Below are 13,899 nucleotides of genomic sequence, written 5' to 3' on the forward strand. Positions count from 1 at the left end.
AATATAGTTATCTCATTTGTTGATATCGACTGCATCAGGAAAATCTCGGGTGCATATGGCCCGTGTTTCAAGCACCGGAATTTTTTTGATTTTTATACTTGTCACATCTTCCGTCGTCAGGATTTTATTCAGTTTTAAAAAGCTTTTTTTCCTACTTTCAGTAATTTTCTGGTTTTAAACTTTCATTTATAGTGACGTCATCATTTGATTATTCTCTTTTTAAACAAAGTCCTGAAAGTTTGATTCGTTTTATTTTGTGAAAGGAATAACAAAACCTTAACTCTTATCGAAGACAACGGCAAATATTTAACTTTGGATAGATGAGTTTAAGTAGAATCAATAATCTGCTTTATGCCATATATGTAACAAAATTAAAAACAAAACAAAACAAAAGAGCGTCAATAATAAAGAATATATTTTGCGTTTTTTAAAATAACACTATGATTTCCACAGAATAACACTTTGGACAGGGGTTATTCTTAGTCCAATATGTGTTTGATTTGATTGTCATGGTGTTGCTATGGCGTTGGAGTTGTGAAGTGTACATACGTTTTAATTCAAACATTGAACATATAAAAGTATCAATACAGTTCCGAATATCTGATAGGTATGTAGGCTACAATTGATAAAAATCAAGTTTTATTTCCACGCCCTTCAAGATGCAAGATGCAAATACCATGCGTTGAGCCAGAATCTTGCGCCCTCTTATATTAGGGCGCCTCTAACTGAGATAAAAGTGTCGAATCGTCGACAACTGACAGTACCTGTTGTCTCACATTTCCTATTCAGCAATGTGCTGTACACAGAGTATCAAATGTTCACTTCGTAAATTTGGTCATTTATATTCGTCATGGTACAATTTTGTAAATTTCATCGGTCAAGTTTCTGTGTTTTTTTTATTTCTCACATCATTGTCTTTGTGGTAGTCGTGTTGAAATGTGTTGTAGATTTCTGTTGTGTGGCGCAGTATAGTAACATCATCCGGCCTGCACGGCCTGGTTAGATCGGCGTAGCGTAGTCTCCCTTGTATTGGTTTGTGGAAGAGTCCCTGCCCGAAGAAACACCCTTGGCTGGACAAGTTGTGTAACTAGAGTCGGATTGTTTTTAATTGTTCGTACTCGCTTTGATTTCACATGTCACTGAATTCAACATTTCACAACATTTGTTTTACAAAATGCGTCAAAGCTCATAAAGAAAAACTACCAATTATTGGAAGTTGAATGCACAAACCATCACACATGTCAGACCTGAAAAGTTGACATTTTATGAAAGTAACACTTTTAAAAAAACAATGACTATTAGATGGTGGAATTTAAACTACTGGACAAAATATCACTGGTACACTAATTATTTAAATGTTCTTGTCATAGGGTTAGAGCAGTAAACTTTGCAACGATGTAATTCATTTATTCGAATTGGAAGGTCAGGTCAATATCACCCATAGCTTCTTTGTACCATTTGTCAAATTCTTCACTTTCAACGACGCTAAAGTGGTTCTTCCAGTCGCCAACCATACCTGACGTTAAAGAAAAATTATAGTCCTTTTATGTGTATTAGACAGTGAAAAATTAATTAATTCCACCATGTTAAAGTTGATACTTGTAAGAAAATCAAAATTGTATTACGATAATGGACGGCAAATTATGATAGGAAAATCTCTGTACCTCAGGTTAAACAAGCTTTGAGTAATTCTAGAGAATTGGGCAGAGGATTTTGTGGCACGTAGATCCTTAAAAATGTGAAGTTTTCCTTCGACCTCTCCCTTTCAAATGCATACCCCTCCCCATTTCGATAGTTGTTAAACTTCTGTTTATTTCGATCAAGTTGAGTGCACTTTTGAAGTTGTACCATCCAAGAGAACAGCTCCACACGTATTGTAACAGAGCGTGCTTTTATAAAGCAACAAAAGTTTGTGCAATATAGTTCCTCCTGAAATTTGAATAGACATGTTTGATTTTACCGCTGTTGTTAGAAAAACAAGTGAAAAGACGGCAAGATTGTCACCAAGTGAAAAGACGGCTAGATTATCACCAAGTGACAAAACGACTAGATTATCACCAAGTGACAAAACGGCTAGATTATCACCAAGTGAAAAGACGACTAGATTCTCACCAAGTGACAAAACGACTAGATTATCACCAAGTGACAAAACGGCTAGATTATCACCAAGTGAAAAGACGGCTAGATTATCACCAAGTGACAAAACGACTAGATTATCACAAAGTGACAAAACGACTAGATTCTCACCAAATGACAAAACGACTAGATAATCACCAAGTGACAAAACGGCTAGATTATCACCAAGTAACAAAACGGCTAGATTATCACCAAGTGAAAAGACGGCTAGATTCTCACAAAGTGAAAAGACGGTTGGATTATCACAAAGTGACAAAACGACTATAGATTCTCACCAAGTGACAAAACGGCTAGATTATCACCAAGTGAAAAGACGGCTAGATTCTCAACAAGTGACAAAACGACTAGATTCTCACTAAGTGAAAAGACGGCTAAATTATCACCAAGTGAAAAGACGGCTAGACTCTCACCAAGTGACAAGATGGCTAGATTATCACAAAGTGACAAAACGGCTAGATTATCACCAAGTGACAAAACGGCTAGATTATCACCAAGTGACAAAACGGCTAGATTACCACCAAGTGACAAAACGGCTAGATTATCACCAAGTGACAAGACGGCCAGATTATCACCAAATGAAAAGACGGCTAGATTCTCACCAAGTGACAAAACGGCTAGATTCTCACCAAGTGACAAAACGACTAGATTATCTCAAAGTGACAAAACGGCTAGATTATCACCAAGTGAAAAGACGGCTAGATTCTCACCAAGTGACAAAACGGCTAGATTATCACCAAGTGACAAGACGGCTAGATTATCACCAAGTGACAAGACGGCTAGATTATCACCAAGTGACAAGACGGCTAGATTATCACCAAGTGACAAAACGGCTAGATTATCACCAAGTGACAAAACGGCTAGATTATCACCAAGTGAAAAGACGGCTAGATTCTCACCAAGTGACAAAACGGCTAGATTATCACCAAGTGACAAAACGGCTAGATTATCACCAAGTGACAAGACGGCCAGATTATCACCAAGTGACAAAACGGCTAGATTATCACCAAGTGAAAAGACGGCTAGATTATCACCAAGTGAAAAGACGACTAGATTCTCACCAAGTGACAAAACGGCTAGATTATCACCAAGTGACAAAACGGCTAGATTATCACCAAGTGACAAGACGGCCAGATTATCACCAAGTGACAAAACGGCTAGATTATCACCAAGTGACAAAACGGCTAGATTATCACCAAGTGAAAAGACGGCTAGATTCTCACCAAGTGAAAAGACGACTAGATTCTCACCAGACGGCTAGATTCTCACTAAGCTAAGCAGTGTTAAAATAAAAGATTTATGTTTACTTGCCTTTCCTTACGAAAGGGGACGTGTCTGTACTGAGGTTAAATTTCTTCAACAAGTAGTCTTTGGGTTTTATCTTTCTTTGTTTAGTCGCCTCGATAGTAGTTTGTTCAGCAATCAAAGTGATTGTCTTTGAATCCAAATTAATGCCCAGAAACTGGACAATTTTTGCCACTGCCGATTTCAAGTCCTGCAGAAAAAAGCCAGGTCATCTTTTGAGAACATTTTCTGCAAATCAAATAACGCCTACACTAATCATAAAATGCCGATAGATTTTTTAAAAACTACAAAGTGATCGGCGGTGTAATGATCAAAGAATGCATATCAAGAATACACATACAATGGAGAGATTTATCAGACAGGATGCATTTTCCAATTTTCTCAAGTTTGATCACTCCGCGATGTGATGAGGCTTAGAAAGGCAACAGAAGATAAAAGAAAATGCAGCATTCTTTAACATAAAGCCAAATCAGATCAAAAGATTCCATTCTTTCTAATACAATGCTTATAAAAATGTGGCAGTGTATTAATTTTGAAATATTAATACCTTTTTCATGTCTTCATATTTTAGGAAGAGTACATTTTCTTCATGACGTTTCTTCCACCAATGTATCACGTGACAGGGCCATTCACCATAGATGACTGTTTGCAATGGAAAAATATTGAGAATCTTCAAACATAACACTCAATTAAAATTTGTACTGTCTTCCATCACAAACCGGGTGTCACCATGACAACTACACTGTCATTCCGTGTTCGTTTACTGGAAAAGTATAACTAAAACGCCATAATTAGCGAAATTTTATTAAATGGCGGTTATAATTCTGGCGTCTCAGAATACAATGATATGAACTTGGGTTAACAAAATATCTGGCGGTTGGCCTTCTTCCCCGTCCAATAATTCTTTTTTTCGGTTCCATGATACAGTGTGCACTGGGGTATTTTACTCGAAGAACTTTTCAGCCCTATGGTATACACGGACCATGTTATTCATAGCAGGTTACACCCTGACTTATATTTTCATCGCAAATGGATACAAAATACACGGAGCATATTTTGGCATTTCAAATTTTTGTCATTCTTGTATAACTATCATTTGCACAACACAAAACCAATATGTTTGTTGTTTTGTAAACGGTGTTTGATACAACCACAGCGATGCATTCAGGGATATCCGGGAAAGGTCTATGTATCTACTAATATCTCGCCTTGTCTCGCGTACGCAGTCGAATAAGGAAAAGATGACACGAAGATGTTAATATTCATTTACTTTAGTATTAAAGATCCATTAGCTGTAACTTTTGTCATTTTTTTATTTGTTTCTGTGTATCATCTGCAGTTTCTGGTTTGAATCCCTAAACCATGGAGAAATTCCTAATATTTAGCTCATAAATATACCCTATATTAGTATAATCTGCATTGTTATTATTTAAATTTTGTATTTACGTCCGGACTAGAATACATTTATCAACAATAATAATGGTCATTTCATCACATATACAGGCTGTGTTGGCAAGCAAGACGCCGGGCATTGGTCATGATGATCGGATTATAGTAAGATTCTGTAGTTCATACATTGAAACAGAGTAGTGAAATATTAGTCAACAGTTACAGCTAATGTCCCTTTAAATAAGCCATTAAACGTCGTGGCATCATTACCTGTAATGTTTAAGGTAGAACCCGCCCCGGGGACAGATAATCGGATTCTAAAATTTCTACAATTCTTTTCTGATTTTTTTCTACCTCTTGTTGGGGCTCATTTTAAAGCTCTTGAAGAGAGAAAAACTTTCCATTTTGAAATTTCAAATATCGCTAAATGTTGAGTAATTTGTTTGGTGACGGCGACCCCTTATTGTTGATTGCTAAGGACCCTATCACACCCTGACGATTTAGCCAGCGTATGCCGACGTATCAAAATTTCTCTAAAAAGCTGGCTTGCTGAACTTAGAAAGTATTTTTCAATTTGGGCATATACATAGTGTATTCATAACGTAATCATAGGTTAAATACGTTTTGAGTACGCTAGAGAATTATCTCGACGCATTTTCGATTTATGAGTAACTTACAAGTAACGTGTGTCAACGTTGTCAACGAGTGCATAACGTACCTACAACTTATGGCCCTCGTGTGCGGGACGTAGGAGCCATACGCTGGCATACGTCGAAAAGTTTTGTGCATGCACAAAAGTTTTCGACGACCTCGCCATACTACAACGTATACCAGCGTGCGTCAGCGTGCTCTTACCTTATACAAAACTTACCCATAACGTATTCGGCGTATGCCAAGCGTATTCGCCAAATTTTTATACGTTGCCATACACTGGCTAAATCGTCAAGGTGTGACAAGGCCATAAGAGAATGGTTAAAAGTTTCATTTAGAAAAGTCTGAGCGAAAGTTTACTATTTTAATGTTTCATACTCGGTTACATAATAGCATTCACTAATCTGAGGTGACTCTACTGCAAATTGCAGCGAGTATGTGATTGCACAGACCTTAAATCGATGACCCTAGGCCCTGCATCAAGCACACAGGCGCTCGTGGAGATCGATGCCGGTTGAAAGATCAATAGTTAACATGCGATACGTTTTATCCGCGCATCGGCTGACTGTCTTCGCCAAGCTGACTTTAAAATCATATTGAATTTTGCCAACTTAATTTTGTAGTATTTACGTTATGTTTCACACAAGGTTAGCTAAGATACCTGTTACCGAGAACATTCTCCTGGCAGCATACCGGGATAATGATATTGTCATTTTCCAAAGCTTGCAGTTAGGGAGTTCCCGGATGTAGTTGTGAACAAAGATTCGTTAGCATGTCTTTTAAATTCGGAATAACGATCGACCTCCAAAATGTCAAGGTATGTGTCCAGTTTGGCCGTAATCTGTAAGGATTTGGAGAATATTTTTTGCGACATATTTATTTGACACCAAAGTTATTGACTTTTTGAAGAAAACGTCAGGAAACTCTGTGCCTTAGCATAAATACGACACATGTGGACCCTGACTGACGAATCTAAGACGCGTTCTTCTGTTTGGTATTTTATCGTACGGCCATAGTGTAAAGGGACTGCGGTATGAAGTAGCGTTAGCGTCAGAACTTTTAATTTGTGGTGGTGCCACGTCATTTGTCGTGATTGCTGAATCAAGGTTGAAATTTGCTACAATATTGATGTTAGCTACATGTATGTAATTGTATTGACCAATCACAGCAGGGTCGATACCAGCTCAGTGATTGTACCGACCAATCAGGGATGACTTTACAGCAACGCGGATGCAAGTTATGCGATTGTGCCGGCCAATCAAGGGCGCTTTGAAATAAAAAAAAGAAAAAGGAAAAGCTGTGTTAAACATTATCTTACTGTTTCCTGACGTAAAATGGTCCATAATACTCCTGATTGATGTGTAGTCTTCATCAATGGGAATAACTTTGAAATGATATAAGTATGACGTAATAATATCCTTTGGATTTCTTGCTATGTAGATTATCTATCAAATAAAATCATGCCAAAATAGTGTCACTGGCAATTGTTTCTTTGTAACACAAGAAGTAAAAAGTTACGATTTTCCAGGGTTACGTAATCAGTAACGCATTTCTCAATTTTTCAACTTTACCAACTGTTACAGTTTATTTTGTATGACGGTGACCTTGGATCTTATCGATCGAAATCGATGAAACAATGCTCCTTTTGTTGAAAATATTTCACAATTCATCTCTTAAAACATGTTTATATTGCCGGAAACGACGATATAATGAATACCTGTGTATCAAATTCTGTCACTCTGACGATACCATTTATTTTTACCAAACGTGAAGGTATTTGTAGAGGTTGAGAAGATTGAACCTTGAAAGCTTCGCTCATTTTGTGGGCTTAATTGACTGTAGAGTCGTAGATACGTTCCTGTCTACCTTCATAGAACGACAAGTTTTCTCCTTATACAATAAAGGCTACTGTTTATTTTCCCATACCTTTGGTTTGTTTTGGTATATCTGAGTTGGCAAGAACTCTGGCAGCACGTGTGAAGTTATGACTCTCGGTGAGGGCGCTGCAGATAAGAGTTCTTGGTTGGATTGAGGGCCAATGCTGAACTCGACGTAGGGGGCGCTATCTATATCGGGATCATCGTCTGTACGGATACCGCTGTAGAGGAGAATCTTGTTGACTATATCATCTGTCCATGTAGTTCCTATCATTTATCAAAGTAGAGAATGGTTTATGTCAGAAAGGTATGTAAGCAGTAAATATTCATCATTTGCTTACCTATACAGGGGCTGATTCTTGCAGTGTTTAACTCCATGCAATCGATCCATAATAAGGAGAAATAACGAAGTTTCGGCATTGTTCTTTTTTTCTTTTGCTTAAAAGTCACCGGAACAATCAGACAAAGAGAAAAATACCCTTCCGCTGTGTCAATCTCTCTTAAAGAGAACGAATGGATTTCTGTTTTTTTTCTCTTTAGACTGCATTCACAAACACCTGTAGAGGGGGAAGGGAAGAGGGCGGCGGGAGATTCCAGAAAAAGTTCTCAGATTTTTTCAAATACCCCCAACACACTCACTATGTATTCAAGTCTCCCCTATGACTTGCTATAATTTTTAAGTCCCCCTACAAAGGAAAACACAATGTGGCAGATATAGTGATTAGCAAACTATTAACATTCCCCCATAAAAAACAAGCTATATCTCTACATTTCTGTGTGTTTTTCTTGCAAACACTTTTGAAGGGTCACGGTCCTGTATGGTTGGACGGTGGTCGTGCATTTTTCCAGCTGGAGTCATTGTCATGAGGATTTGGACACATAGGTTATCATCTCCCAAATTGTTATGTAAAAGTTGTTTGACCTGAAGCTTCCAGACTTATGACACTGCACTAATCTAAATAGTTTGTATTCTGTAAAAGTCCTCAACGACGACATACGGCGATACGACATACGACATACGACATACCTACGGCGACATGTACGTTAGAGATTGACCTAGACACAATGCATTGTCAATGGGAGAATGTTATCAAATAAGTTTTCTCCCAAATTGTTATTGAAAGGTTAGTTGCAGCTTTCAACAATAACAGTGCACTACAGAGGGGTTGGGTAAGTAGAAATCATGACAACCTAAATATTTTGCCTAAAGTCGGCTTCTTGGATTATCAATAAATTATACTCTAAAACTGACACCAGAAGGGCACACTGAAAATTGAAATGACCGAAAATGAAAGCGTTTGAAGATATTTCGAAAGATATTTGACATTCAATAAATTTTCAAGTCCCTCCTCTGCAATGTCAATTTTTTTTACACCCCCTGTCATGTTGTAATTTTTTTCAAGTCCCCCGCCGAAATTTCCGTCCCTCCCCCAGTAGATTTTGTGAACACAGCCTTACTTATGATTAAAATTAGCAGAACACATAGATACAGCGATTATTTGGTGAATTCTTTTCATTTCTGTAGGGAAGTAATCAGAATAAACAGACAGAACAGGAATAGCTTTAAGTATCACTGTAAACATCGCCATGACTTCAGGATTATAAACACCTGTTGCTTCATTAGCATTGTCAGATCAGGTCAGGTCAGATCAGGTCAGGGTAACGGTATAAATAGCTTGCTGAAGTGTCAAAAGATTACGAACAGATAAGTTAAGAATTAGGTTACCTGGTCTTATCGGACCGTTAATCTTACAGGGTATGGACCCCTCGACCTTTATTAATATTATGTGTAGTTTCTCGTATTCTGTGTCCTGATTTTTCCTTTATATTTTGGATTTTTTGTCAGTTGTCTGGGCATTCTTTTTTTTGTTCCCTTTTCGGTTGCCTTTGCAAGAAAAAAGATATTAAATTTAAAACAAATATTTGAATAAAGATTAGGAAGCAAACTGATAAGCTATGCTAATGGCTTGTTGTCGTACTATCATAGAGTATTGTTTATTTTCACCAGATTTCTTACTGAGCAACATCAGTTGGTTTTACCCTTCTGACAAAAATGAACTGGCGAATCGAAGCACCCACAACGCCATTTTCTTGGGTAATAATTGAATATGCTGGTTACTTGTGCTTTGCCGTTTCATTTAAAATCTGTGAGAACATTTCACCTTCAATTTGATCGGTTATTGTTCATCCCTTTTTCTGCCAGACACTATCACTTAAACATTTGTCAAGTCAGTAAAAAGCGGTATTGAGCCAAAACCTAGTTTGTTTTCACTCACTCTTTGATATGTTATTGTAGCTTTAGTCGGTAAACATCAGTCATGTGTTTCAGTATCAGGGGCCTTCAAATATTCAGTTTTTTGTTAAAATGAACCCTATCGGGCATGTTGTACTTCACTTGTTTTATCCAACTCGACCTGGTGGAGAAATATAAACTTGGCAGCAAGCTACTACTTCTGCGCCGAGTTAACAGACACTCTTTACTATCGACAAAATGTTTTTATGTGAAGAGCGGGAATCTGTGTACTCGTAGATAAAGGAACAACAAACCGAGGCTGCTGAAAAAGCACATTTTCAAGATGTACATACAGACAGAATATTTTCACTTGTTGTCGAGAAGTGCACGTAAGTATATTTACTCTTCATTCATAAGAAAATAAATGAGTGTACCTGCTTTGGAGTAGGTCAGCAGCCAGATATCGTCTTGCCGTACTTGAAATGTTGGTAATGCTTCAAGACTTGACCGTGGAGCCATCCATGGAAACCGTACGCCTTTGTACAAGTGAGTGAATTCCCTCGGAGGTCGATTACTAGGCTGTGACATGTTGAACTACAGACAGTGAGGCTTCAACGCGGCAAAGGAAGAAATGTAATGCTACTCATATCAGCATAGAATTGATTAAATCATCTACGGTCACGTGATGACAGGTAAAGGACGGAGGGACAAATTCAAACAGTCTCACGTTTATGACGCTTACAAGCAAAGCGGGATCACGACCTAATACCAGATGTTATTGAACAGCATTCGCTAACTGTCCCGTGTTTCCACCAGAAAGAAGCCTATAACTTCACTTAAAAAAATAAGTTACTTCCCTTTGCTAAATCATTAATTGGCGAAAATATTGTCTTGTGGTTCACAGTTCTAGTGCGTGAAAGAAAATTCGCAAAACTGATTGACCTTTGAAAAACCCATTTATCATCGGGAACAAAAGTAGCGTCATGAAAATTAATTTATTTTTGTCATACGATATCTCACCTTTGTATTGATGCGCTTGACCAGTACAACTGTACACTATTAGAAATCCCGTGTGTAGATATCACATATTCAAGCTCGATTCGCTGCAACTATTGGTGTTATCAAATATTTTTGTTTAAAGTATGAAATGCAGTTTCTTTTTCTGCTCCCAAAAAATGTTGAAATTGCTAATGTTTAACTTGTCATCATAGTCTTAAATTGTAAATTGCCGAATGTTATTGTTGACATCTCAGCCTCAATTAAGACAAGACGTCATTTGTCAATAATAACATTGTACATCATTCACGATACGTTCCATTTGAAAGACTTATTCTGTCTTTCAACAAACTTTATGGGAACGAAGAATTCTTTCTGAAACATTTAATAATGAAGTCACAAAAGTTATTGCTATGTTTCTTAGAAAGATAACGTATAAACTGCAAAATATTATAGTGTACTCAACTCATAAAAAATTAAGATTCAAGTGATATATTAAAGATTATTCATGAAAATAATAATGTATACATATATGTATGTATGGATGGATGAATGATAATGTATACATATATGTATGTATGGATGGATGAATGATAATGTATACATATGTATGTATGGATGGATGAATGATAATGTATACATATATGTATGTATGGATGGATGAATGATAATGTATACATATATGTATGTATGGATGGATGAATGATAATGTACACATATATGTATGTATGGATGGATGAATGATAATGTATACATATATGTATGTATGGATGGATGAATGATAATGTATACATATATGTATGTATGTATGGATGAATGATAATTTATACATATATGTATGTATGGATGGATGAATGATAATGTATACATATGTATGGATGGATGGATGAATGATAATGTATACACTGATATATGTATGTATGGATGGATGAATGATAATGTATACATATATGTATGTATGGATGGATGAATGATAATGTATACATATACCGGTATGTATGTATGTATGGATGGATGGATGTACGGACGTGACGATTTGACCTCTTTGCGTTGGGCAAATTGTCACCTGCTCTCGGGCACGTAAACTCATGTATTCAGGCTATAATATCAAATATCAGTATATCAGGCAATAATACTATATATCATTGCCTGAATACATGGATTTTTTGTGTCAGAGAGCAGTCGACAAAATGCCCGACGCCAGGAGGCAAATTGTCTCCTGCTGCAAGGGCACATAAAACCCCATCAATAACATTTTTATCCCATGTCTCTTCAAAGTTAACGCTGTATGACATTTAGTTACAAGAAGGGCATTCTCAAACAATTTTACCATTATCGACCAGCATCAAACAGATTTTAACGAAAGTCAAAATAACAGTGTGCGCATGGATATTTTACATTTAGGGTTGAGCGTCTAACTTGACATCGAAGGGCTTCACCGATACCTAACGAAACAGGTCCATACATCGTTCATACGGTCCGCTAACTCCCCGGATGTTCCTACTCTAATGCACTGATTTGCACACACATTGAGGCATGTAATAATATGTAAACCGATACAATGGATAAAATGAAAATGAAGTTAACAACTGGAGTTCACTGGAATGAGAACTGACACATGGAAAACACAAAAAAAACAAAAAAACACGAGTTAGCAGGGAGTACGAGCCTTGCCGATGTATCGAAGTAGATGCAAGCCAAACTTATTGTGAGGAAGGCTGGGTACGATGAATAGCACACAGACAGACACATCCATTTAAACTGGTCACAGACCTACATTGCATTGCACAAAATAAACTGAAGAAGTACACTAAATATTAGAATTAAACCGTAAAATACGGTGCTTTCAATCGTATTTGAACTCACAATCTACGGTATCTAGTCTCCTAGCGGACAAGCAACGGATGGAACCGCTCGGCCAAATTCCCACTCTCAAAAAAGATTGGTTCCAATATCCCTGCCAATATGTTACATTTTCCCCTGGATGACCCCACCCCAGGTTGTAGAGTTCAGAAGCACTTACGCTCGTACGCTCACTATCACAAATCTCACACAAACTCTATCGAAGCAATTGATACATCGCTAAAATTACCATCTTACAATGAAAAAAGCCTCCTTTATGATGTCGGGTTACTCACGACGAATTGCACATGACAGTCTCTTCAACAGTGTGACCATCTCTAATCTTGTTCAAAGCGCTCACGTTGACCAGAACGAGAACTGAAGACTGATCAATTGATTTGATCAAGCATGTCTCCGGTCATAACTTGGCACCCTGGCTCAACACAAGCCTAGATCAGATGCACAACATCATACTGTAAAAATACTTTACAGAAACAGTCATGCCAGATTGGCAGCAGTGATATGGAATATTGCACTGTTATCTTCTACATCGCCCACAATTACCAGTAACTACAATGTTCCAAATCAAAGTCAGTATTTGTCCAGTCTGTTTCAGAAGAAAAGTCTGCCATAATAATGGTGACATAGTCGCGACGTAAATTGAATGAGCAATGTCAACGTTTCTACGACTGCGTGTGATTTATTAGTTGCACCTGCAAATGTGAATAATTACAATTACCCAATCACGCATTACGTAGCATGTCTATGGTCCAATCAGCAATTTTTTATTGGTTTTTTTTTGTGAATAAATGAAGAACAGGCATCCCGCTGTATTGATTTTCAGTTTTGCTTGTGAATCTGCATTATCGGTAATAAAAGAGTTACCTAACTTCTGTAATACGTACAGCCTTATTAAGAAAGATTTTTAAATGTCAATTATATTGGGTGAATGATGGAAATTAATATCAATTTAAACAAAGACAAAGTTTATAATAGCATACAGCAAACTTACTGAAAAGTCATCGCAAACGCTGGCAGACTAGGCAAACCAACAATTGAGTGGCAGTAGGAAGGGGAGTTTCATTCCACGGTAGATTTTATAATGTACGGATCCAAAGCACAGTCCGGACCGTGCACGGCACGCACCCTGCATTTAAATGGTTTCAGAATTGAATCCACAATGTTGTTCATTCTAAATTACTGAAGAAATGATATGCATAGATTCTTGAAATGTCAAGCAGTGCAAACATTGCTTTAAAGAATTTAAAAACGGTAGAGCCTTGGCCTAACGCTATTGAGTATTGAAAACGGTAGATCATTGGCCTAACGCTATTGAGTATTGGAGCAATACAAGTAATCACGACTAAAATACATGTACATCAAAGAGGTCGACTGAAACATATATCAAGTATTATTTGTGTCATCTGAGCGTCAGATTGGATTAAAGACTGCATAGACACACATTTTGGATAA

General features: G+C 37.3%; 1 protein-coding gene across 1 annotated transcript; it reads right to left on the minus strand.

Moving 5' to 3' along the window:
- Positions 1 to 1,079: 1,079 nt before the first annotated feature.
- Positions 1,080 to 10,240, minus strand: LOC139122557 (sulfotransferase 1C2-like). The gene is made up of 6 exons (XM_070688080.1): positions 10,023 to 10,240; positions 7,405 to 7,622; positions 6,797 to 6,923; positions 3,986 to 4,080; positions 3,445 to 3,628; positions 1,080 to 1,516 (listed from the first exon to the last, which is right to left on the minus strand). The coding sequence occupies exons 1-6, from the start codon at positions 10,174 to 10,176 to the stop codon at positions 1,407 to 1,409; spliced, it is 888 nt and encodes a 295-aa protein (XP_070544181.1). The 5' UTR covers positions 10,177 to 10,240; the 3' UTR covers positions 1,080 to 1,406.
- Between the last annotated feature and the right edge of the window lie 3,659 nt (positions 10,241 to 13,899).

The sequence above is a fragment of the Ptychodera flava genome, chromosome 2 (assembly GCF_041260155.1).
Source record: "Ptychodera flava strain L36383 chromosome 2, AS_Pfla_20210202, whole genome shotgun sequence".
Classification (NCBI taxonomy): Eukaryota; Metazoa; Hemichordata; class Enteropneusta; family Ptychoderidae; genus Ptychodera; species Ptychodera flava.